Raw genomic sequence first — 27779 nt, 5'->3', positions numbered from 1 at the left:
CAGTGTCCTCAGGTACAGTAGGCCGTATAAAGCAGCTGGTGAGTATCCATTTACATTAATACATTAATAAGCGACAAAATCTCTCTCTCACGGTTGTGGCATTCAGAAAATACAAATAATTCTAGTAATTCTTAATTAACCTGACGCAAAAAAAGTTTTAAGCTGATTTAACTTTAGACAACGAGAAAAAAAATTGGCTTTTTATTTTCTTTTTGGTTTTAACTGCATGTTTGAATCAGCTGAAAGATGAAACATCTCTGGTTAGGAAATAAGCATCACGCAAACTTGTTGCATATACCTGAACCTTTTTGTTGCCTTTTACAGCCTGATAAATGAATAAAAAAAATAATAACAATGATTGTCACACACCAGTAGGAGTTACAGCTTAGCTACTGAAACAAAACTCATAATAATATACTCCATATGCTTCACACTCTGAAAGCCCTGACTAATATTCCCTACAGAGCTGGTAGCACACCCAGTGACAGTTCCTCATTAAATAATACAATAATGCATAAACGGCTTACAATTCAAGCAACAGACAGATCGTCAATGGCTGTGTACATAAAGCTTTATTAATCCTATTGTTGCAAAATTAGAAGTCAGAGGTTGGTGAGATGTTGATGTTCGTTAGGCTCTTCACGCCATTTTTTGGCACGAAAAGGTTTTTTTCTCCTTATTGCACATTCTAGTGCCAGATATTGTATATACCGTGATGCTAATATTCTATTTAGAATGCCACCACATGATGGCATTGCATGGCATCATGTGGTGGCATATGAATATTGCTCTTAAATTGGGTTTGTGGGCTTTGAGCCAGATTTTCCTCTTTGCCAAGGCTCTGCCCATTCGCTGTCTGCCTGACTGCGGCAGCCCAAACCAACGATGTGTGGGAGGTGTTTTGTTAACAAAGCATCAGACAACCCCGTTCGTTGCATCCCCGCCGTATAACACCTTGCCTCTTTCCATTACCATTACCAGCATTGCTGTTTTGCAGTAGTTCTGGTCGAAATCATCACATCAGACTCGATAGTGTTATCCTTCTGCTTGAATGGCCCAGTGCCAGACTAAAAAGGGACGCGAGGCGAGACGGACAAGGTTAATAAAAGCGTTGGGCCACTGACTGACGGTTTCACAGGCAGCCAAGAAAAGATGTTGTGCTCTCTCTTTCAGGGAGGAGCGTTTCCATGAGATCATCCGCTGAAAGGGTGAGAGCATAGTGGAGCACTGTGAAGCCTTCTCATGCTGCATCTTGTCTAGCAGGTGATACAAAAACAGCTACTCAGAGTGCTCCCGATAAGAAGGCACAAACAAAGCTCTCTGCCATAGCAGACTGGTGGCAGTTTGTATGATAATTGATGGATAATAACCTGTATAGTGTACATAATGCTGCACAGACAGAAGAGCAACACAGAAATGAGAGTGGTTTTATAGCTGCCAGGGTGAGACACAGACATTTCCTTGGGAAAATGCAATGCACATATTTTTTTATGGCCTCATGAAAAGAACAGCACAGATACCGTTTTACATCATCTTTAACCCCTCGGGATGAAATATGAAATAATAAAAATGTGCACTCACACACTCCTTTTACAGCGGGCAAAATTATCCGTCACTCCATGACACAACAACGGTATTCAAAACAATATCTGATTCTATTTTTTTTTTTTGTCCCAGGGAACAAATATGCTACAAATAGTCAATTTTAGTTTTAATGTATGTGAACAATAAAAACAAAATGAAACTGGGAAAAATATCATTTCTGAAAGCAAATGCTTATTTCTTTTGAGACCAAGAACCAGAAGTTAAGAAGAATTGGATGATTTGGACCAGAAACTCTGGTTGATTGTTTACATTCATCCTGCACAACAGGGCACACTTCTGATTGGTATATACTTAAAAAAAAATAAAATAAAAACTTGCAGGTGAGGCATTTGGGTTTGCTATGGCAGGCAGCATTTGATGCAGAAAGCATGATATGTAAATCTCTGTGTTATCTTTACAACACACTGCGAATAGCAGATAAGGCTCCTCACTGTGTTGATTTTAATATCATACATATCAAAACACATTGCTGGTAGTGATGAGTGAGGAAAAAAAAACATGTCGGTCAGCAAAAGAAAAAAAAAAAAAGAAGGAAAATTAGGCAGCAAATCTAACCAGGATGCATTCTTGTCCATTTAAATGCCTCACAAGATTTGTTGTAACATTCACAAATGATCTCCTCTTCTGGACATGTTACTGAGAAACCGAGTGGGAAAAGGCTTAACATTTGAAAAGGAATTACATGGAAATTCGTTTTTGCACATGATAAACTATTGTACAGCAGTTTTTAGGAGGTAGCTGATTGATGTCATGGTAAACTTTGAGTTTAAGGCAAGATTTCTGCTTCAAACTGCTCAGCATCAGAAAGAACATGCACACATTTATCACAAGAGATGGCGCAAGAAAATCACTAGCTTGGACAATTTCTAGCTAGCTCAACCCTGAATGACTGGTTGGAAACTCAAAGATGATATATTTTTACGATCTTTCGTTATGCCATAAGAAGTGTGAGCGGTTCACACAGCTTGTCAACAAAACTCTTTGGTTTTTTAATGACAGGAACCAATCAAAGGGACCAATCAAATCCAATAAACCTTCATTAACGTGGTGTATAATGGCAGAGTTTACGGAAAAAGACAATAAAACAGCATAAAGAATCAGAATCCAAAAAGTGTAACATTTATCTAAAGTTTTAGACGTTTCTGTTAAAGCCACTATAACGGCACCAAAAGCCCTCCTTTCTTCAAAGCAGACTTCTCTTTCAATCTAAATTTATTTTCCCCTTTAAGTGTACTCCTTTCACCTTCAAAGAGCCATCCTGAATATTTAATTTTGTCCTCTGGCACATCAGTTCCTCTGCCAGCAGGATAATGGAGATTGTTTGCACCAGGAAATGTCAGCTGAGCAAGTGTTATCACAACTCCCCGTGGTACGATTCAGCTAACAGTACCCAACCACCATAAAGAAAAGTGCAAGATTTGCCAGAAGTAGCGCCCAACTGGGAACGGGACTGTGTCTGATCAGCAATGTGGACAGTAGCTGTGATATTAAAGCGAGTGCTTATCTGAAGAGTGATCGACCAGTCTGTGCTGTTTCACTCAAGCAAACAAGGTACATCGTACAGCACTTTACATTTTGCATGGGCTTAGGCAAATTATGTCACTGAAGCATTTGAAATTAAAGAGTCTTAACCTAAAAGTTACTTTACCTGCCTTAGGCCTTCCTTGCTGTTCTGCATGATCCGCAGGGCGTAGTTGGACCTCTGACCTTTGCTGTTGAACTCGATGTGTCCTGTTAGGCCTTCCAATTCTACCTATCCAACACAGAGAAAGAAGAACGTATTCCCCACCACTGCGATATGCATGGAGTTTGTCTATAAAGCCCTGTGTCTTAATGCAAAGATAGGATTAATCATTTATAAGTGGTACACTAAATGAAAAGGGCTAGATCAATTAATTTCTAGTGAGACTACATTTGAAAGCACTCTTTAAAATTGTTTACCTAGAGTTTTCTTCTTCATTAGCAGCAGTTCCAACATCAAACATTGGTGGGCAACGCGTCAATAAACAGGAGTAAAGAGGCCTGAGGGTGAGTCTCATTTCACTCCTCAGAACCAATTAGCACCATTCAAAACATTTGAATACTCATGTCAAGAGGAGGGTTTGTCCTGGTTATTTGTATGTGGAGACCGGGTGAAGGGTCAATGCTGTCTGTCTTTTCAAATTGAGTGGTTTACCCTACAAAAGAATGACTAAACGCTGCATAGACAAATATACTTACTGTCTCAATATGTTTTATTCCACCACAAACACCATAATGATTAGTCTGATGTACTGCAGAGGCTGTGTTGTTCACAGATGTTTTCTCATGAGCCTTGTTAACTTTTAGGAAAACTTCACATACCTGAACTGAGCACTGCTCTCCTTAAATCGATAGGCGAGTGAGGAAAAATTGTAAACCCTGAACGTTCTGGCAAACTTTACCATCTCTATGCATGAAAGGGTTATGATAATCGTAGATCCATAAACAAAGGAGAAACTGTTCCCCCAAAGTGGAAAACATTCCCATGTTAAATAAAAAGCGGGGTGGAATGAAGCACAGACTGTTACAGGTAAAATAAGAGTCAGATAAATCCTAAAAGATTGAACACGTCTGTGGTGTGAGAAGCCTTGGCAAGATAATCGAGGTGTAAGATGTTTGAACAGATACTTTAGTTGATGTTGCTCATCGACAAGTTATAAAGTAAAGCATTAATCATCTTTGAATCAAAATACTGCAGGTTCAGTTCCAGCTTCATGTTGGTTAACATGAAGTTACCAAACCACAAGTTGACTACTGGTGTTTAAATGTGTGCATTTGTGAGTGAAAAGGGTGAATGTGGTTGAAGAGTGAAGCGGTCTGAGCTTCTAGTATGACGATGTAAATAAAGTATTTTGATGTACCATCGTCTGGCAGAGTAAAAGGAATCGGGAACCATTAGAGGAATCTCAGTTTTTCACAGGTGTCTTGCAAAACAGAACCCAGGATTTGTCCATAAAAATTTTTAATTGCTTGATTGATGTTAATTAATTGAATAACACAATCATGATGTATCCATAAATTCCTGTAGTCTCTTTGTGAAATAATATCAGTGTCAGAATGATACTACGAATGTAAGTGAGAAAGTTTCAGTCTACGGTGTGATTACACACTCATTTAGTTTCTTTGAGCAAGAAAGACAAACAGATTGATATCAAACACGTCAACTTTAAGGATTTTAATCCCATTCAGTCATTTATCTCCAACAAAAAACCCTTCACTTCACTGACAGCCCATCTTTATCTCTCCTTCATTGTCTCTCAGAGTAATGCAGAGAAACAATAAACTGGCTGAGTAAAGGGAGACATTATCCTCCGTTGTGCAGATCTAAGAGGTAAAACACATATTACATTGTAACAAGAGGTGCAGTAAGAGAGAGCTTTGCAAATTTGCATAAAATCAGAGCTACTACTGTGAACACAGAAGACTATCCAGAAACTTTGGGGTATAGGGTCAAAATATTTGCTGATGTGCAACTTACTGAGCAAAAAAAAAATAAAAATAGAGCATTGTAGTGAACAAAAAAGTTCTAAAGTATTCAGTCGCTGATAGTTTAATATCGAGCTTTGAAGTGTTAATTTTGCACATAAATCTACAGTGTGTAAAAATCTATAGGTGATAAATCAAACTAAACATAATTAAACTGGTCACTATGAGAAAGTAGCATGATTTCCATGACCACAGATAGAGGCACCAATGTTGCCAGTGAACTCAAGATTAATACCTGTGCACAGGTACAATCACTTGATAAGTTATCAGACTACTGACTGTGCCAGAACCTAAAAAGAAGAATTTTATTTTCTGCATGTATTTACTGTTTGATCAACCAAACAGCCTGCTAGGTAAAAACACGACCAAATGAAGAGGATAACGTTTTCCTTAAAACTGGAAAGAATCGTTGCCTTAATTTAGCTTTTAGTATGTTTACTTAAAAACAGTGTAGGTTAATTGTTGATGATTGAAGACAACAATCTCCTCCATTTTTAATGGTAAAAATATAAAACTCTGTAGAAACAACAATGTGGCCTCTTGACTCAATAAAAAGCCTGTTAGTCTGTTAACTGACCATCTATCTATCTATCTATCTATCTATCTATCTATCTATCTATCTATCTATCTATCTATCTATCTATCTATCTATCTATCTATCTATCTATCTATCTATCTATCTATCTATCTATCTATCTATCTATCTATCTATCTATCTATCTATCTATCTATCTATCTATCTAATGTACTGAAAAAGTAGGTCACTCATTAAGAAAATTTGTTGAACACATCACAATATCTTTGTGTGACAAACGCATATTATTATTATTATTATTATCATCATCATCATCAAATGTAAACAAATAAGTATAAAAAAGTGATGCAGCTTTTTTCAGCATCGCACACAAGGTTTGAGAGCCCTCACCCTTCGTACATTTGGAAAATGCAACATTTAATGAACATGTTTCTGGATACTTTTTATCATCGTCAGTTATCAAGCTGTTGCTTGGTGTTATTGGTGTTGACACTGTCGTCTCCATTGTAGAAAGAACACTTTTGATACAACAACATGACAGCTGTAGTGTTGCAGAGCGGTGGCTGATCTCTTTAAAATGTCATCACCATTATAATGTTTAATCTCAGAAAAACGAGTTAAGAAGTTTGCCGTTATTTACTGTGGACGTATCTGACCGTTTCTCTTTCTACAAGTCTGCTGCTGTGTTTCATGAGCCGAATGTGAGTTTCAGCCTCGTCTCTTCGCTCTTCAGCAGGTCTGTTTGTTGTGCCTTTCTCCAGAGTAAGAAGCAACACACCTAATCCAGCTATTTTAAATCAATTACAGGATGAAAACCACTTAATTGGTCTCCTCTCTGCAGCTTTGAAAAGGGCACAAAGAACACAAGCATATGGAGAAACAGGAAGACAAGAAAAAAATGTGTGCAATTAGCAAATGCACACATGCAGAAACTTTGAGGAGGCTCATTTGACTCAAAAAAAAATGCAAAAAAATATATATACATTTCCTAAAATTTAAAATACTCTTATAATATGCAGGTTCCTCTACTGTCAGTTTCATCATATCCATCAAAGTTAATCTTACCATCCTAAGGTAATTCATGAGGCTCGTGCCGTGCTCCCAGATCTTGGATGACTTGCAGGAGAGCTGAGTAGCGCCGACGTTCTGGCTACGGTTCAACTCCTGGACCGCTGCAACCACTGCGTATACTGCATCAAAGAACAGGGCTGACGAGAGCTGCAGAGGAAGAAGGTGAATCTATTCTTACTACACACACATACACACACACACAGAAACCTGCAATAACTCAAAGTGTTACACTGAGTGCCTTTTGGTCGGTGAGGGGTTAAACCGTTTGCAGACTGGAAGTGATATTATTCCATTAGATCATGAGAAAGAGTCTGATCTGCTGACAGCGATGAAAACCATCTCTCTCTCTCTTGCGGTGCTTCCTATTTCTCGAAGAGACTCTGTCCTTCCTGCTCTCATCACCAATGAAGCTGGCACACCCCGACTATTTCAATTACTGTCTGCCGCTCTCAGTGAGGGCTAAAAACAGTGGGAGAGGCAGCCTTTCCTCTCATCCCCCCTGAACAAACAGCCTCATCGTCACCGCCGCTCCATCCCTGCTACATACAGTTAATTAAAATACCTAATGCCTCTCATAAGAAGCTTATTTAGGGGTTGAGCTTCATAGTTCTTTATCTGTTTAATGGAACAGAAGATGAAGTGACCCAAAAGTTGGGGGAGATATCGATAAATGTAAATTAGAGTAAAATAAATGTATGTATGACACATTAAGGGAGTGTGCTTAACTAAAAACCTTCCTATTTAAAGGTGACATTGACGCAATCTATCCACCGCATAAACAGAAGAAAAACACTTGACAGTCCTGGTGCGACTAACTGAAAGGTTCAAATACTAAATGTTGTGCAATGAATTTGTGGGACCGTCGGCAACCTTTGCCCCAGAGAACAAGGTTTCAGTAGATCTGACATATAGTTTGGAGATTGTGTTTGATTTTAAGGTTTGGTTTTTCCATCGCCTTGTTTCATGTCTGGCATTTATGTTGGTGTGTTAAAATAGAAACAGGCGCTATGTGGAAATAATGTGGATTTTTTTTAGAATAACAAGAACTGACACATTTTTTAATGTGTGTATTGCTTTTGACGCCTGACTGATTTTAATGGTTGGGAAACTTGTTAGGGTCAAGGGTATGGTTTCTGGAAAAGAACGGGATTTGACCTCTGAACCTCTGGGGGCAGCAGCCATTTGCTCCACCACCCGAGCCACTGCAGTGCTATATGTGCCAAGTGATCATCTGGGAATTCAGTTTCAACCCTCCATTTGTCTAATTATTAGTGGAATTAATCAGAGAGCAGGTCAGCCTGTCAGTTCCTCTTTCAGTTTTAAGAATCCCACAAACCTTTATGAATTAATCTTCACAGAGTGTCTGCACCAATGCGGTTTGTTCTGTTTGCAATTGTCAAAATGTTTGCATCTATTTATTCCAGCAATCTAAGGTCAATCTAAAGCTGACTTGTCAGACAGGTAACAACACAACAAAACCATAAATTAATCCGAATCACTTTTTAATAATGCCTGACATGCAGTACTTTGACTATTTTCACATATCTGAACTGTAAATTATGTAAATTTGCTGTAAAATTAAACAAATTTTTTTCTTGTAAGCTGTACGCTCAAGCTTCATTTGAATAATTTAAACAATGTGTTCATATAAAATTGATTATATTACATCAATTCTAAATTATACGTTGCAAAATGTGGAAGCAATTACATAATAGTGGGATAATACAAGACATTTTCCTTGAACAATATATAATATTCTAATCCTGGGGAAAAGAACTGAAACACCATAACAGGTCTTATTATTTAAATTTAACTCTGTGTGTTTTATTCAGTCTATAGCTCACAGTTTGCCTATGCCCACCTTCACTTAGGTATTCGATTTTTGTCCACATTTTGACATAAGACGGACTGTCAAAAAAACATTTTATTTAGGTAAGCATAATTGTTATTTTCCCCTTGTTATTCCTATGACATACAGCATCTGTCAAAATAAAATTTATAAAAATTACAAATTTGACATAAGATAAGATTCCTCAGTCCTATTTTTCACCTTACAATATCTAACGCCCAAATGTTGTTTTTGTTTTTTTTTAACAAAAAGTGGTTGGAATGCATCTTTAAAATCTCTATATCTAACTGGGACTGTATTATTATAGACTTAAACTTTTTTTTTATAAAACCTAATTATTTTCTTTTGAACAGTTATTGATCTTTAAACTTTCAAGCTACCCACCCACATGTTCTCTTTTAAAAATAACGGTGCAGGACTTCGATTTTACGAATGCATTAATGTCTTATTGAAACTGGTAAGGTCATCCGTTTGCGTTTTTTGAAAATGTGCGAGAGTGAATTAACAGGGTGTAATCACAGTGCATGTCTAACTGGGTTATAATCAGTTTCTTGCTTGGCTGCTGTCAGCTTGCATCCTTGGTGGTTATTTGCTAATTAACTAGAAGCCCTAATTGCCGCAGGCTCACCAAGCATCCAAGTGACCCGCTGTATGAAGAAGACACTTTTTCAAGCTTTGTATGAATTATTCCTAACCTGTTTCACCACACATCTTTAATTAAACTGACGGCTAGTGGGTGCATGCATGAGACCAGTTTCTCAATTTGTAGCTTTTCTTGCTTAAACAGAGAAAATTATGTTCAAACTAAAACCCTGAAGCTATCCATCTGATCTGAATTTTGATCTGAAATGTAACAGAATTTTCTACAATGTCTGAACATTTGATGATTTTCCATTTATTTTTTGCTCATGCTATTGCCAATTTTTTTATTTTGTTATCACTTTTAATTTCAAAACTGGTGTAAGTGGTTGAGGTTTGTCAACTTGTTACGTTCTTGTGCAATTTTTTCACACACGGTTCATTCTTTGCTCATGATGCCATCTATTTAGTGAAGTTCACCAGTCATCTAAACTTTTATCATTTGAAAAGGTCTAAATAAGGATATTGCATAATGTATACAATCACATGTTTCAAAAAGAATTTAAACCAATTCAGGATTAACCAAGTTTAATTTTGAAACATTATAATGTCTCAGAATGGCATTGTGAACAAGCAGGAAGTCTTGTCGTTACGGCGCTTCCTTGGCGTCTGAGAACAGAAATTCGCTCTCATAGCTGGCATAGATCCTGATGTAACGCTAAGCTTCTGATTTTATGACCAGGCTTAAAGACAAATGGATGAGAACGCCGCGTCTGGAGAGCCTATTAGAAAGTCAGATAATGCTTATAAATTGTAGTCTCATAAACAGCAGTTTATGAGGGCAATTTACCATGTTTTATTTGGAGACTTTGAGAGTGAAAACTCCAACGATCCTCTTCTATAAACTAAGCATAATAGCAATGTATTAAAAAGAAAATATTTTAGAAAATCTGCTTGATTAAGGCACGCTGTATTCAACAACAGCCGCTTTAAATGAATAAGTATATATTTTTAAAAACAAATAGCATTACAGGATATAGCTAATACTGAGCTCCTAACATTTTTGATAATTTAGGACAAGGCACGTTCTATGATGGGCCGTTAGCAAGGAAGAAGCTATTATATAAGTAATAAGGTGGTGCTAAGCAATGCTAATGAGTTGTCTGGGAAACAAGAGCAACACGTGATCATTCAGTGTCTTTGCTTGTTAATATGTGCAACATATTGTCTGGAAAGCTTTAAAACGTCCTGTGTGGAAATAACGAGAACTATTAACATAGTTAGACCAGGACGTTCAGAGCAGAAGCCCCAGATGTTTTATGAATGTCCTTCTGAATTTATGAAGAACTTAAAAATACATATCCATCAAAAAATCCTTTCAAATTCCATGTTTACTTAAAAAAAGAGATGTAGTCACGCACTTCTGAGACAGTTCATTTCCTAAGTCACAGAAGAACAGTTGAGACTTGTGGAGGAGAAAAAAGTTCATTTTGTTGCTCCGCAGAATCAGGTTGGAAAAGAAAAGAAATTTTATCCAGCTCAACTCAATAAGGTCTGAAAATGTTTTTGTCATTAATCATAAAAATGTCAGTATGATCTTGTCATAAAAAAGTTCAACAAATAAAGTAAAACACAACTAAAAGTTGCAAAAAGAGCAAATGTAAAGGTTTTTACACATCTCTGATTATGCTTTGCTTTGGTCCAAAGCGTCAGACGTTTCATTGGGATCCATTTGTGCTCAAGAACTGATTGGACCTAATTTCTGGGCGTTCCATGAGCTGAAGACCTCGCCGACAAAACTCCCTCCTTCAATAAAGAACCGATCCCCACTACAAAAGCAAGACCTGAATCCCAAATCCTTGACTTTGGAGCCAACCTCCAACTTAGACACACGAGCTCTGAATATTTTCCTTCTGACCTGCTGGCCTGGAAGAAGATTTATTTCAAAACCTTCAAAATGCTCACTGGAGAACTTTGAAAAAGTGGTCTATAAACCCCATGTCTCCGAGTTCCCATAGAGATGAGAAAGTCTCTTGATGCGTCTACCTATGAGGTCTGCAGTGGCGACCTCTCCATTCCTCGACCAGAAGGGAACTTTACCTGGTTTCTCCAACCCAAAGGACTGGAGGTTCTGAGAGCCTAACTGGGATTAGCCAGCTCAACCTCGACACCTGCCTGAACAGTTTTGGTTTCCAGAAGTCTGATTTCCAACAAATATGTTTTCCTTCAAAAGACTACAGTAAATCTTTACTCCTTAACAGAAAACATTGCAACAATTGGGGTAAGTTAAAGTTGTGGCAAAGAGATTGCAGCAGATGGCGAGCTAGAAGAGCAGCAATCAGTGATAAAACATATATTGAGAAATTAGCTGTTTTAACCTAAAATAACAAATAATATGTTTTTTTAGCATAGAAGAAAAGCAGAGAGCATAAAACTTGCAAGTTACAGTGTGATTAATATATAGCTGCATCATTTTTATGATTAAAAGATGGAGGGAACAGAGGGCGAGGTGTTTAATTCATTTCCTCTCGACTCCTCTGCTAAGAGGTCACACTTTGTTCTTATGGTGCATCTCTACTGTATGCGAGACGATGTTATTGGGTCACTAACCGGAGTGCCGGCAAAGGGCGCGTGGTCACAGTTCTCCTGCCAGGAGCGATTGAGGCTCAGCACGAATTCCTGGAAGAAGGGATGCGTTTTATTGAAGACTGAAAACCCGACAATGTTGACCCGCTGGTCAGCCACATCATCCAGTCGCAGCAAAGTGAATTCCTGTGAGGAGAAAGGAAACAGAGAGAGAGAGAGAGAGAAATGGTCACTGAAGGCAGGCAGCACACTTTAATTGAAGCGGTTGTTTGCTGCCACCATTCACCCTCATTTGTTTAAATTACAACAAATGATATATCGAATGGGTGTCAAGGTAAAAAGGGCATGTGTTCATTAAACAGGTTTACATCCAGTTTTATTTGTGTGACTCACTTTCCATTAACTTCCATTATTTTGGTTGATTTGACGTGGAACAGCTGCAGCATTTTATGCATTTTCACCATTTAGGCAGACATCGCTGCTCAAAATTAAGCATATTCCACTGCCACATGAATTTCCTCCCATGGAGGTCACTGTACAAACAGTGCTGAAGATACACTGGGAAGCAAATATGTTGGAATTACCTGCTGATTGACGGAGAGAGACTGTGACAAACTAGAGAGTTGATGGGAAGCTGATAAAGGACACCGAGACCTGTGGATAAATGGGATGGAAATCCATTGCATACCAACATCTTCAAGGTTGTGGAAAAAAAAAGTGAAATAGAAGTCATTTGTTATTTTGTTCTTTTGCTCTGGGGACAATCTTTGCCTGGGGAAAAGCAGTCAGGGGACAAGGTGAGAAATGAGGGAGTGCAGGAAAAAGAGAGCGCAGAGGTGTGACAGCAGATGGACGTCTCCTGAAGGTTAATAGAGGTGTCAGAAACCGGTTCCCCCTCAGGTGGCGGCCATCGCCTGTCTTCCTTTTGTGTCGTCGACGTTATGACAGCCGGACCAAGCCAAGTCTAGCTATCTGCCTGTTTCCCACCGAGGTCAGGGACTCGGGAGATAAGGGTAGTTTGTGGGGATGGTAAATGTTGAAGAGGAGACTACGATAGAGCTGACACCGTGCGGCGAGAGGTGACATGATGTGACACTGGAAACAAATGGGAATGGATGCAAGGAGTTGGCTGTTAGCCACTGGAATAACACGGACCTTTGACACTGTTGTCTGTACAAACCAGTAACTCCTCAACTACGACATAAAATCATTGTTTTGTTATTAAATGACTAATATCCACCTTCTATCACCGTGACGTCATGTAGTTTTACCACAACAAAGTAAGTTTATCTGCATTGAGTTAAAAGAAAAAGTCTTCTTGAACCTGAGATTTTAGGTCTTATTTCATTGATAAATATGGAGAATACATGGGGGTTGTTGTCACTTGTAGAGCACAGCTGAACTTTATCTACAGTTCATCAGACTCTACAGAATAAAGAACACTGAACTCTTGAGTTGAATCAAATAATATTTCTTAAATAGTGGTTTAACAAGTGTTTATGCCAGCAGATTGTTGCAGCATTTGCAGTTTTTTTCCTCACTTTTCCCTGTAAGCGGATGCATCTGTTTTTACATCAACCAACGCAGCATATGTCACCCTAAAGGTGGAAAAATGTGAAAAATGTCTGAAATCAGGTGTCTTAGTTTCATATTTACATCACAAAAACTCATCTTTATCTCTGGGATGTTTACACGTTTTAGATGCAATATGAAACGTGATGAGCAACACATTCTTTTCAATTTATGCAACTTATTCAATCTGTCCTTGTCTTTGGTTATCTGTAATTCTAACTGATGCGTCAGCTTCAAGAAATGCAACGTGCAGTTATTTAGCATTCACTTAAAAAGAGACGAGGACTTAGAATGATATTAGATCATCTAATTTGTAGGGATTTTACAGTTTTCAATCAATGCCTTTGAGCTGCCATCACATGCAACTGTGTGCAACACAAAGCAGAATTTATGGTGCAGAGAGAAAATGAACTCAAACTGGTCCAATAACTGTGCTCTGCTCCCAAGCCTTTTAAATGCTGTGAAATGGCCAAATACTAGGATGAACTCCTAAACTCTTTGTGGTGTTATAATAAATAGCAGAACTTGGAGGGCAACATTAAAAAAAGACCAAAGCGAAAAGAGAAAAATAATGAAATGCTAAGATGAAAAATATAAATAAGTAAAGCCTGAGAAATCTGAAAACGTTACCCAGAAACTCTGCTAAGCTTTGAAAGATAATGAAAGCCTACGAAGGTCATCAATTTCTAATTAGCCTAAAAACATAAACATGAAAAACATAAAAATGACCCTTTCCTCTTTTAGAAGGACACAGACAAGGCGGTATTAAGTAAATCACATAAAGGACATTAACAGACAAAGAGTGAATAGGTTCATAAATTAAATAACAGACAAGCAGGAAAGGTGGAAAAAAGCTCTTAGACCACAAGAGAACTCAGCATGAGTCACTCCACAGTGGAGTAAGAAGAGACTGAGCCGATCCGAACACGGATCAGAGGAGGGCAGGAGGAAGCAGGGAATATTGACTTTGAGTGGGAGGCCTATTATCCCCAGTGCTAACCCCACAGAAACCTGTGAATCCTAAATGTTTAATCATGCTGGCAAGCAGCAGAAAATTTCTTGTCTTGTCTTCATCCAAGGAGATGGTTGGATGGAACTTTGTTAAAATGTCGGCGAGTGCTGTCCATATGAGACAAGGGAGAGTTTAAGATGGAGATCTAAACCTTTTGAATTAAAGATGGATACATGCAACATGTGGAGGATGCTTATCTTAGAGAAGGTAGGCATTTCTGGAAATGAAATATAAGGCGCACTTTTAAGCAATAGGTCTTCATAAGGGTGTAATCCTTGTTCATTGGGAAAACTGAACAAAAAGGTGTTCCTTTTGGAGACCATTACAGCAGCCAGGTACAAATATTGACATTTACATGATTGAAAGCACCCAGATTCAATTTGCTTCAATAATAAGAACACTTTCCAGGCTCCCTTTGATTCCCCAGAGTCGTCCCGCCTATGACATCCTGCTGTCACTGAAGGGGTTGTTAGTCTGGTTTATTTCTGCCGGGTGAAGTGCACTTGATTTCGGTGCTGAACAGACCATTCACATTTCTGATTGTACCCAACAAAAGGTGAATAGTCTTTTACATGAAAAATCATTGGGCATAGATTTTGGTGAGAAAGTAGCTCTGACCTCTCAATAAAGAAAGACATTTTTTTATTTTCCCCACCAGGTTTCACTGTGCCTTGAAAAAGTATCAAAGCTTTGGACTTTTTCAAACAAGTTCCCAACCTTAAACTTCGGTGTATTTAAAGGCCAATTTAGAGAGACCAATTAACCTAACAGTAATGTTTTTGGTTGTGGGAGGAAGCTCATGCAAACTCCACACAGAAAGATTTTGGGATTCAAACCGAAGACCTTCTCGCTTAAAGGCTACAGTGACTCAAACTGCGTAGCTCTATGTCTGTGTAGGTGTGTCGTTCAGTTCTAATGCAAATTTACAACTACAAAAACTCAAAACACTACCAATTTTGAAAGACAGACCAACATCAAATAGTGTACGTGTTTGGGGGTTAATTTATTGATTCGAGTTTCATTATTATTCTAAGTTCCTGCTTTCAGTTCATGTTAATCATTAGAGGATGTGGGACCTTTGAGACAGTGTCTTCTGTTCAGCCTGCAACAATAGATCATAAAGTAACTTTTAATTACAATAGCTCTAATATAAACTCTTACGTATGTTATTCTCCAGATCACCAATATTTTGTAAAAAACATAAAAACAAAACTTAAATTCCACAGACCAATTTGAGTCTAAAGAAAAAAAAGAGGGCTAAAACAGAGCTTATATGTTCGAGGAGTATCTTCGGGACAACTAAATCCCTGGTTAGACTTCAATCACTTATGCAAACATGTCAGAATACAAGAAAAATCCTTTGATATTGTTTCCTTTAGACTTCCTCCGTGTTAAATGAGCCCTTAAGGGGCCTCTTAAAAGCCTTTTGAGACTGTCCATGTAATTACTGACTAAGTATACTTTCATAGATCATTAAAGTGAAAGCTGTGCAAATGGAGCTATCATTAAGCATGTCCCTGAAGAGGGACTGTATATTGCATACATGCATATTTCAACACGTGTAAGCTGGTGTTGCAGTCACAAAGTGAGGGGTGTGGCTACAGACGTCTGCAAAGAGTCTCAAAACCTGAGGCCGAGAAGCAAATGCTAAACAAAATCCAAGGTCACCGAAATATCCTAGAGTTACGCCTGAAAGAAACTAACGTGCTGCATTTGTGGGCTTCCAGGGCTCAGAGCTCGACATGCGAGCACATTTAAATTCAAGTGGTGCCGTGCACAAGCACACGCAGAAGCACATCACATCAGAGGACATTAGACTGGTGTGCATTCATTTTCTATGGATTTAATTATATGCATTCCTTGCCAAATGTGACCTTTACCTTAATATTAAGTCCACACTGGAACTGGCTAAAGAGATTTATGTCCCCGTTGCATGTGTAAAACACGGAGACACAAGAGAAATGGAATCGGACGCTTTACTGTAGTTAGTTCATTTTCTTTTAAATATATGGACAGCAAGAAGTCTGCCTTAAATAACTTTTATACTGGCTTTTCAGAATCCACCATGTGACAGGATCATTTTTATAGTTGGCTCGCCACCCAGGGGGGCAGTCTGTCATTGGGTGCCACATTTTCTCTACCTGGACGTGTTTGTACGATCCAGGATATAAGCTATAGAGGGAATTGAAGGGATAAGTGGAAGGGCAACTTCATCATATGATAACTAAAATCACGATAGTAAAGTAGCTTTTAAAGACAAGAATATCTGTAAATCTAATAGTGCAATTTTTCCAAATCTTGTCAACTGAAATTAATACTTACCACCGACATACCTACAACTTAAATTACACTCTATTACAAGCTGCTTTGTAAAATATTTCAATATAAAATGGAACCGTCAACATTAAAGTACACTCTTTCCATTTTTTTTATTGTCGCCACCATTGTGGTTGGTAATTGAAGAGGTATTGTAGTATTTTTAATAATCCCCTCACTCTCTTTTCAACACACAGAAGGCTTTTTGTATTACAGCACGTCTTTGAGGGAAAATATGGTCTCCAAACTAAATTCAATCTTTGTGTTCCTACTGTGTCATAAATCCAACCATAGAAAATACAGCTGAAAGGATATTGTACTTCAGGGGTCTCCCTAGCTCCCATAATCCTTTGTGAGCCCTGAGAACTGCTGAAATCTGCTAAGTTTTGCTAGCAAACTAAAATAAGCAAAATCACGGACATGAGCAATGCTTGCATTGTAAACAGAGAGAAAGAGACGACATATAGGAGAACAGTTTGTTCCCGTTGTAGTTCACAAAAACCAGAGGCGGATGGTAAAAACAAACAGCAGACGATACGACTCTCAACCAATGAACAGGGTGTGTGAATCGAATGACAATAAGAAAACAGAGGGAGGGAAAAAATACAGCCGAAAGTTAAATCAATTAAAATAGAGAGGAAGGTGAGACATAAGCTGGCACAAGTGAGAGCTTAAGAAGCAGTGGAGGAGTGAAGCAGAGTGACAGAGCAGGGATGAAGGAGGGGTGTGGGAATGACAGCATGGCCGAGGGCCCGTGACACCGACTGTCACCTGGAGATCAATCAACAGTTTGAACGTGAGCCAACCAAGCAAAAACTGTTGCTTCATCCTCTCTTCTCCCTCTGAAAATCAACACAATATGGAAGCCTCAACTTTAGCTGTCTTTCCATTTCAGCTCCCTTTTCTGTTCTTTAGCAGCCCTTTTATCGTTGCAAATGGAATTTCACTTTTGCTCGCTTTCTGGGACATCTCACTCTTTTCTCATGTCTGCCAGTCATGTGACTGCGCACAAACCATACTGCTATAAAAGATGTCCAAATATGTGACCACTGGTGTTTGGAACAATATAGCCGGCTTGAGCAGTGACTAATGAGATCCCAAGAGGACTGATTCAGCTGATAGTAGGATCCCAAGTTATAAAGCGTGCCTCTCCTTTACCCCGCTGCACTCTTTTCCCATCACACAGAGAGCATTGGTATATTTCCTAGGAGACATTCTTAAAATATACTAAGGGAAGTTCACCCTTTCATGTGTTCAATCTCGTACATTTCAATTGCTCAAATGAAAGGGACAAAAACATTGTACGAAAGAAACAATTTTTAATACATTTTGTGAATAAAACTCAACCATATTCCCTGAAATGTGACAATATTCTCAGATGTAGTGTTGAGAGGCTTGTATTTAGTATGCACAGTGTGTTTTAAGGAACAAAAGCTGCTTCTATTTATCACATTTTTCATTGTGAATTTCAGTGGTCTCTGTATTTCAATGAGCTTGAGTAATCTTAATACTGTCAAGGGAAAAAAAACTGTAAATACATTAAAATTAATGGATTTTATTGTTGGTGAGAATTACCAGTCATCTGTGTTACATGACGTAAGAAACATGATAATTTCACATTAGTCACAATGACGAGTCACAGTGATGTATGACTCAAAATTACCATCCATCCTTCCATCCTTTGTCCTGAGTATTAATTTAGAAAACTCAAACAGTACCACTGAGGCATACTTATTTAGCTTTTCTCATGGTCATCATTGACCATGGTACATGTCAGTGATATTAAAGCGTGAGGGGCTTACGATAGAACCTGTGGGAGAACTCGCTGCCCCCTGCAGGTTGAAAGTACTGTCATGGAAGAGGGCATCAGTCCATCAGGTGTGAAATCTTTGCTAATTCTCCCATTTGGTCCACAGGTCTTACATGTGTACATCAATCAGTCTAATTGCCTCACACCTCGTCATATTTGTGCGTCAATGTTTAGTACGCGTTGCCCTCTTATCATCCGGGGAGAGAAATGTGAAGGTGAGAAAACTTTGATGAAATGTTTCACGGACTTTGATTTAAGATTTAATTTGGCTTATAGGTTGTTTTATTTGAAAGGTCCTCATGAATAATTTCGGCTCACCAGCGGAAGCATAAATAACCCTTCTGTTTTGAAAGATTACGTTAAAGTTAATCTACGATCATTATTTGATATACAGTCACATTAGACGTCTGAAAGAATTACGACGCAGCGTAGCTTTAAATCCCCACCTCACCACCTACGTCCAAAACAGCCATGCTCATGGGTCAGAGTTTGTGTGAGGGATCGCACATCCTCCCCTCAGGTTTGTTTTTACAGAACAACCTTTGCGTGGAAAGTGACGGGCACCGGTTTACGGCCCTGTTTACTCCCTACTCCACCTTTATAAATGAAGCCTCCTTGCCATTGCTTCATCAACACCTGTTTGTATAACTTTGATGCGAAAGTTATGCAAAAAACAAAACAAAAAACCCCACACAAAATGAAAACATTTTTACCTTTTACATCTGCTGTTCAGTTTTATTTAGCCATGCTAAGGATCTGCTACGGTCATTACAGTTGCTGACAGAGAAATTAAACACTTAATTAAAACACTAAATAACGCTAAACTTGGAAGCTTGTTTAGAGATCCAAGCAAAATCCCAAAAATGCCTCCTCTGTCGACCTCTTCCAGTTGTCAGCTTGTATTATATTGCACCATTCCCACAAATATTTTTTTATAAAAAAACACAAATTGTTGGAGTGGTTTAAAAGAGACATCCATATCCATTGCTGCACTCTTGGATCTTCGAGCCATTGTTTTCTGCTCTGCAAAACGTGGCTGAGATAAAGACAGAGATGTCACAGCTGATAATCGTCAGTGACAATTTGAAAAAGGAAGAAAAATCATCTCTACTCTATCTAGTGTGGCAGCACTGTGAGAGAAGAGACTGAGTCCAGTAGGCGGTGACGAGTAACATTTCGGTAAATTGCATATTGATTTTCTTAATGATAAAATGGTGATTAATGACATGTCTTCAGCTTCGCAGAGATGGAAGGTTATAATTTGCTAAAACCTTTCGGCCTGAAGCCGACCCTTGCACAGTTGCAAAATCCATTCCTACTGGCATGCTGATTATCTCCTAATAGCTGAAATGTTCATGCAGTGTTGTGGGCAATAAGTCATTTCATACTTGTATCAATTGCCGCGTAAATTCAGGCTGAGCTCTAAAGCCTCCTGCAGCCTCTTAATTACAATGTTCTCAGGGAGCATGGGAGGGGAGGGGCGGCGGAGAGAAGGAATATTACCCAATGTCAGACCTGTTATGAACCTGGATGTAATTGAAAAATTGAATAAATGATTTACCATGGGTCTTTTCTTTTTCACTTGATGAAATTCATCACGCCGCTCTGTATAACTGGACATGAAAACTGAGATTGAAGCTCCATCAATTTCTCACCAGTTGCAGTCGTTTCCATCTGGATACTTCACAGCGTTATGGGCGCGTGGAGTGAACCCAAGTCGTTTCTTCTGCGCAGCGAGATAAATTGCCAGTTGCATAATTTCTAGCAGGTCAGCCAGTTAAATTCACTTTGAGGTGACTGTGAAATTAACTTGTATTAAGCAGAAAATGTTGGAGCTGGAGACAAACCAACTTTGTCCTGATGCTTTTAATGGCTGCATGTGTTATATTTGGAAAAAAATTAACATTTCAGATTGTTATATGTAGAATTATGTCTGGCCGGTTACAGTGACAGCGGATTTGAGTTGCAGGGACCTTATGGTTGGAGTAATTCTTACGCTGGCAGAGGCCCAACACACCATCAACCTTGGAAGCCACCAGTGTCGGTCCTTTCCAGTAAGATACTCATCTTTATTTTTTATGAAATAACGTCAGTGGAGAAAGCTTCAAAACAGAAATACCTAGGGAAAAGTTATGAAGGCTTCTTTTAATTTTATTGCACTGCTGTGTCTGCATGGAGGAGGTCCTTTTCATAAAAATGTGTGGAGGAAAAATGATTAAAAAAACCCACAAAACACAGCATTCAATATGAAACTCTGCCCGTTTAAAATTCATTTTCTGAAACTAGATGTCTGCTTTGTCCTTCAGTAAAGTACAGATTAAAAATAATTAATAATTATTGCACTGATATTGAGACATATCAAATTATTCCTATGCTTATGAAGTAGTCAGTCTGATAATGTATCAAATTATATTGTGAATCCTACCTTTTCAGTGAGCGTTTCTCCAATTTATGTGTAGAATATTAAGGAAAATGTTAGCAGTGGAAAAACAGCATATCTAAATATTAGAAGGCAGGCTTTTAACAATTACGCCATCCATAAGGTTGACCTTACAATCATATGTTGAAAGCTGTCTCACATAATACTTTGATAATATTGTACGCAATTGTATCCATTTCTAAATATTTTAAGTCATTTGAAAGATAATGCAAGTAGAAAGCATCTGAGTACATTTCCTGCTCTTAAAGGCAATTTAGGTCCAACTACATTTATTCTGTGCTCCGTTTGTAAGGCGCTTTTAGCCTTGCTAGCTAAGCTCTGTGGTTGGTAAATGTGTAGTGACAGGTGCTCACTGGGATCCTTTGTTCTAAAAGAGAGATGTTTTTTCTTCCTTTTTCATGTTGTGCTTTAAAACCAAGTTGGTTCTCCAGCTTAGTTTTCTGCTTTATCATACAACACAGCGTTCCCCTTAATGTACAAACACACAGAATGCTTGAAGTAGGAGGGAACCTCACACAACCTTAAAAACTTACTGAAGACCAGAATGAGGATGAGGGAGAGACACTGTCTCATCCTGAAGCTTTCCTGGTCTCATATTTATATCTTCCTCTGTGATCTTTAGTGCAGAGGGGAGGTGGCAGGGTGGTGCAGGGAGTCCTTTTGTGTGGGAGTGGGATGTGGGTGAATGGGTTGGAGGTGGGAAATTGTTGTTCAAACAGGTTTTACATTTCTGTGATTATTCACCATCTGATTCAACTGCAGTCTCCAACAAAAAGCAGTGAATAAAATATGACAGGGACATGCTGCTTACACATGATTATTCATCCAATTGTCCAAGCATTAATCACCTCATGATGCTATTTACGAAAGAGTCAACTGGTTTACTTACGTCTAAATTCTGATACAGTATCACTCAGGCTTTTATTTCTACTTTTGGTGTATAAAAGTAAAATATTGTGCTGATTTTGTGTTAAAATGGGTAAATAAAAAAGAAAAGAAAAATCCCCTAAGATATACTGGTAAAAAATGATTCCAATAATCACAAAAACCTTTCCTTAAAATGCTCTTTCCTTTTGAAGTCCTTTTAAGGGAGCAACAGAGAAAATGTGAGGTTTTCCTCGAAAGCTCCCCTGCGCTCTTTCCAATCTTAAAAAGACAAAGTTGCACATATCAAAGGCAGTCATGGTTTGGTTACCAGAGAGGCATTTTTATCCCCATTTTCTTTTTAAATAATATCCTTTAATACATAATTTTCAGCAACTCTCACACATGCATTTCAAGAAGCAAGAGGCAACCAGTACAAAATGGTGCCTACAACTTTCAATTACAATTTTCAAAACTTCAAATGCGCCTCCGTCCCAACCCTAACACCAGAGTTAAGAGCGAGGGAAAATTATAGGCGTATTGAACAAATGTGTGTGTTGTTGGAATGTGTGGGACAAAGTTGGAGTAGGACACACATGCAAAAACGTCACACAGAAAAACTTCAATTGATATTTAAAGCCAAAACCTAATTGCTGCAAGTCACCAGAGTTAACAACTGTGCCACAATGTGGCTCCAAATTTCTGACATATATATTGTTTTATACTTCTGCTGTCGATTTTTTATTTATCATAATACGGTGGCTTGCTTAAACTCTGTCTCTCCCCAAAAAACTCCCCAGGATCTAATCCCATACTTTAGAGATAAACTAAATAAGAAAAAAAAGAGAAAAGGTTTGAGTATAAGAGGGTTGGGTTGGGATGGAGACAGATAGAAAGTTATCACCACGGAAAAGATGTCAGAAAATGAAGTCTGCAAGCCAATTCAACTTTTTATTGCAAGCCTGATAGTAAGCTGACTCAGGCGCTGGGATTAGGACAAAACCACGCTGCAACACAATTGTCAAGGCTGAGTCATCCAAACATCGGGCTCCGAGGGAGAGTTAGCTGTAACAAGGCTGACAAAGAGTAATCGATAAACAAGAGCTGCTCACACATATTCTGAGTCAAAAATGTGTGACGCCACACTGAATTATTTCAATTTTCTTGCGATTCAGTTTGTTATGCAAACATCAAACTGAAATCTGGCAAATCTTTAGCATAAAAAGATACCAAAGGATACTCAGTCTGACAGTTAACAAGTATCTTATTTGATGTTACATCCATGTAGGTGTAAAATACTATGTGATAAAAGAAGTAGTAACATGCTTCTTTTATCAGATAAAGTAAGCGTACTGCTTACTTTTTGTATATGGTAAAAGTAGCATGCTCCAAAACAATTCAGTATTTGGGAGGCTAGCCAACGCGGGCTGAAAACAAAACATCAGACCAAAAAATACATGCAGACTACAATTGTAAAACAGCGCATCATCTTTCATAAGTTGGAAAACTTAGAATTAAAAAGAATAAAAACAGGAACGTGGAATTTGGAAATAACTTAGTAAATAATAAAATGGAATGCACCAAAGTGCATCTGAGGTATAGTTTTAAATACATTAAAAGATAAGTCTTTATTTCACTCTATTGTAGTGAATCATCTGAAGCTCACAAAGCTATGAAAATAAGTTGAACTGAAAACATTAACTTAATGTTGCTCTGAAGAAGATCTGAACCTCTAAATAGGATGTGATAAATCAAGGACAGCTCCTCACTTGCATCTATATATGTATTTGTACCTGAAATGTTAAATCCAGACTTTTAGCTTGACAAATGTGCACCAAAGAAACCAAGCAGCCTAAGGGGGCAAAGTAGAATGTTTATATGCACATCTCTATGTACATATCATTAAAACGGTAGAAGATAAAGTGAGACCACTGCCAAGTGCATGGAGAGGACAGACAAACAAGATGTAAAGATTGAACATGCTTCAAACATCGTTTCTAAGTTAAGAGGAAGACAATTACACAGAACAATAGCTTTGTGTCAATATTGTGGATCAAACTTAATAACTTGAACATCACCTGAATGTACACATTGCCAGAACAAAGCAAAACAAATAAAAGTGTGAAGCTAGCTGCCTGTGCTAGTCAAACAGCCCCTTGCTAACATTTTAGATCAAACCACAGCCATAAAAATGAGTTATAGTACTGACACACACAAAAAAGAAAAAAGATTGGGAAAGTATTAGAGAAATGTTCTGTCTCGACAGTATTTCATCGAGCAAATAATAACAGCTTCATAAAAAGCTACAAAAGCCACAGTTGTACTCGACATATACAAAGCACCCAGCTATGACTGCTGCTTGCAACAGCAAAGTAAATGCCAGAAATTGATGGTGAATAGTTTGTTTTAAATGCACACTTTAATGGTTGTTTCCTTTTCCTATGAAACCTGACAAAACATTGCCTTTAAAGATTTAAGGACTTTAAAGATTTAAGTTATGTTTTATGTAAAGTGATAAAAAGATTTAGAAGTAACACAAAATTAAGTAACAAAATTAATTGTTTAGTATCAACAGACAGCATTTTGGGTTTTTCACTGCTTATGTTTAGATACATTTTAAGATTACTGAAACAAAACCAAAACAGGCTGGTTTTAAAACTGCAAAATTAAGCACAAACATCAACAGAGGTTCCTAAAGTTGGAGTCAATTACAGCAGCAGAAAAATGCGTTTACCTGACTGCAGAAGAGTTTGCGTTTATTTTTAGACCTCTCAATAGCAGGAGCACAATCAGAGCAGACCCTAACAAAGATGACATGTCGTCTCGGCATTAGGGTTGAAAAGCGGGGAAACATTATTCAGTGAGACATGCTTGTTGAGACATAATGATAATATTGGTTTATATTTTGCCTGGATGCAGCTCTCTGTTGTCAATATTCGTGCAGCTTATTACCTTTTCTATTACTCAGTTGATTGATTCTCAAACTCTGCGTCTAAACAGTGAAATATGAACTTTACATAAGCCGTGGAGGGGAATTAATTAAATCCCAATCACTTTCACAGTCACAGTGGTTGCTCCCCTGAAACTGTTTGAGTGACAAGACTTTTCCTTTTCTTTTTTATTTTGGTGACATAAATCTTATGTTCCCCAGAGCATTTAGGGAACAGTAAAATTCAAGTGTGTTATATTTATTTACAGGAACATGTCTGCGCATTCACATTTTGGGAAATGTGGGCGAAGATGATTTTCTTTTGTGAGCAATAAATTTGATGTGAATAAACAATACAATTCAACTGTGCACACCTGGAGAGACTCTAAAAGAAAAGAGGGAAAGGATGGAGGATGATAAAAGTAAGGAGGAGTGCTAGAAAAAAGAAATAGGTGAAATTACAAAAGGCACTAACCTGCTGCTGATAATTCTTACTAATTAGAGATGCAAACAATTAGTAAAATTAGGATTAATTGTTGGTTAATGATTTATTAGATGAATATGAGTTCTATTTAATTAACTAAGAGCGTCCATTTAAAAGTTTTTCAGCGTTTTAGTGTGTCCTCCATCCAGAAGAGGGCGCCGCTTGTCATTCCAAAGTGAAGTCTGTTGATGAGAGAAAGATGGCCGAGGCAAAGCAGAACAGAAAAGTGAAGCAGTCCAAACGGGGTACGGAGTGAGATGGAAAATGCACTTTACGCAGATCTGTTTTTGAAATATAGCAGCGTTAACTTTTCAGCCAAAAATGACTGATACCTACGAAGATGATGATGTGATGACGGAAGAGCGGAGGGCATTGCACAGACAAATGGTAACATGAGAGAAGAAGAAGACATGAAGACAAGAAACAATTGATTTTGTGGGCTGTCATGAGTTAATGCACTTCATGGATCAAAATGTTAACATTCCTTCAAGAGCAACCATAACCAACCTCCTAATAAAAGAAAAAAGGTGATATTATGATACTTTGGTTATAACAAGTGACTGGTTGACAGCCTTTTTGTAATCTTGCACCAGTCTGTCTTTCCCCCCATAAGCAAGGCATTTTCGTCCACATGGCCACAGCTCACTGGACCCTTTTTAAGGACCAGTCTCTGTACATCTGTGTGTGAAAATCCCAGTAGATCATCAGTTTGTAAAATACTCAGCGCCGCCTGTCTGGCGCCAACAAACAACCCACATTTCAAGTCACTTATAAATCTCCTTTCTCACATTACCCGTGATACTCTGTTTGAACTTCTGTATTTATGTTGGCCGAAGCTTAAATATATCGAGTTGCTGCCATAAGATTTGCTTTTGTGCGATACGCATTAAACAGGTTCACCAAATAAACTGGTCAGTGAGCGTATGTACTTAAATATGAATCTGGCTATTTAAAGGGTGTCCAGTAGCTGTCCTCAAGTACCATTGCCCGGCCTTTTTTTTTATCTGTTTTTCTGCTTCACTGATCCTTGGGCTGCCACCTTATCGTGGTGGAGGGGTTTGAGTGTCCCAATGATCTTAGGAGCTATGCTGTCTGGGGCTTTATTCCCCTGGTAGGGTTACCCAAGGCAGACAGGTCCTAGGTGAGGATCCAGACAAAGTGCAGCCCGAAGACCCCTTATGATGGAGTCGAACTTTGGATCTGGTGTTCCCTCGCCCGGACGTGGGTCACCGGGGCCCCACTCTGGAGCCAGGCCTGGAGGTGGGGCACGATGGCGAGCGCCTGGTGGCCGGGCTTTTACCCACGTAGCCCGGCCGGACTCAGCCCGAAGAGGAGACGTGGGTCTCCCTTCCAATGGGCTCACCACCTGTCGGAGGGGCCAAAGGGGTCGGGGGCATTGTGTTACGAGCGGCAGCCGAGGGAGGGGACCCTGGCGGTCTGATCCTCAGCTGCAGAAGCTGGCTCTTGGGACGTGGAACGTCACCTCTCTGGTGGGGAAGGAACCGGAGCTAGTGTGCGAGGCTGAGAGGTTCCAGCTAGAAATAGTTGGCCTCACCTCGACGCATGGCTCTGGTTCTGGAACCAGTCTCCTTGAGAGGGGCTGGACGTACTTCCACTCTGGAGTTGCCCATGGTGAGAGGCGCCAGGCAGGAATGGGCATACTTGTTGCCCCCCATCTTGGCGCCTGCACATTGGGGTTTACCCAGGTGAACGAGAGGGTAGCCTCCCTCTGCCTATGGGTGGGGGGATGGGTTCTGACTGTTGTCTGTGCTTACGGGCCGAACAGCAGTTCAGATTACCCACCCTTCTTGGAGTCCTTAGAGGGGGTACTGGAGAGTGCCCCTCCTGGGGACTCCCTTGTCCTACTGGGGGACTTCAACGCTCATGCGGGCAATGACGGTAAGACGTTGAGGGGCATGGTTGGGAGGAACGACCACCCGATTTGAACTCGAGTGGTGTTCTGTTGTTGGACTTCTGTGCTCGTCACGGATTGTCCATCACGAACACCATGTTCAAGCATAAGGGTGTCCATATGTGCACTTGGCACCAGGACACCCTAGGCCACAGTTCGATGATCGATTTTGTCATCGTTTCATCGGATCTGCGGCCGTATGTCTTGGATACTCGGGTGAAGAGAGGTGCTGAGCTGTCCACTGACCACTACCTGGTGGTGAGTTGGCTCCGGTGGTGGAGGAGGAAGCCGGTCGGATCTGGCAGGCCCAAACGTGTAGTGAGGGTCTGCTGGGAACGTCTGGTGGAGTCCCCTGTGAGACGGAGCTTTAACTCCAATCTCTGGCAGAACTTCGAACACGTGCGGGGGTAGGTGAGGGAAATCGAGTCTGAGTGGACCATGTTCCGTACCTCTATTGCCGAGGCGGCTTATCGGAGCTGTGGCCGCAAGGTTGTTGGTGCCTGTCGCGGCGGCAACCCTCGAAGCCGTTGGTGGACACCTTCGGTGAGGGATGCTGTCAAGCTGAAGAAGTAGTCCTACCAGGCCTTTTTGGGCTGTGGGACTGCAGACACAGCTGATGGATTCGAAGCGGCATGCGGCTCGGGTGGTCGCTGAGGCAAAAACTCAGGAGGAGTTTGGAGAGACCTTGGAGAAAGACTACCGTACGGC

The 27779-nt window shown here is 39.3% G+C and overlaps 1 protein-coding gene across 8 annotated transcripts in view; it reads right to left on the bottom strand.

Annotated features, from left to right (window-relative positions):
• grik4 (glutamate receptor, ionotropic, kainate 4) overlaps positions 1 to 27779 on the bottom strand; it is a 353167-nt gene that overhangs the window by 70862 nt on the left and 254526 nt on the right. For all 8 annotated transcript variants that reach the window (XM_081614530.1, XM_017308264.2, XM_008425649.3 and 5 more), the window contains 3 exons: positions 11757 to 11918; positions 6713 to 6865; positions 3254 to 3358 (listed from right to left, as the gene is read on the bottom strand). In XM_081614530.1, coding sequence (XP_081470656.1) covers positions 3254 to 3358; positions 6713 to 6865; positions 11757 to 11918 — 420 coding nt within the window. The remainder of the gene's footprint in view (positions 1 to 3253; positions 3359 to 6712; positions 6866 to 11756; positions 11919 to 27779) is intronic.

The sequence above is a fragment of the Poecilia reticulata genome, chromosome 13 (assembly GCF_904066995.2).
Source record: "Poecilia reticulata chromosome 13, P_reticulata-male-v2, whole genome shotgun sequence".
Lineage (NCBI taxonomy): Eukaryota > Metazoa > Chordata > Actinopteri > Cyprinodontiformes > Poeciliidae > Poecilia > Poecilia reticulata.
This window is presented reverse-complemented; position numbering and strand designations above follow the sequence as displayed.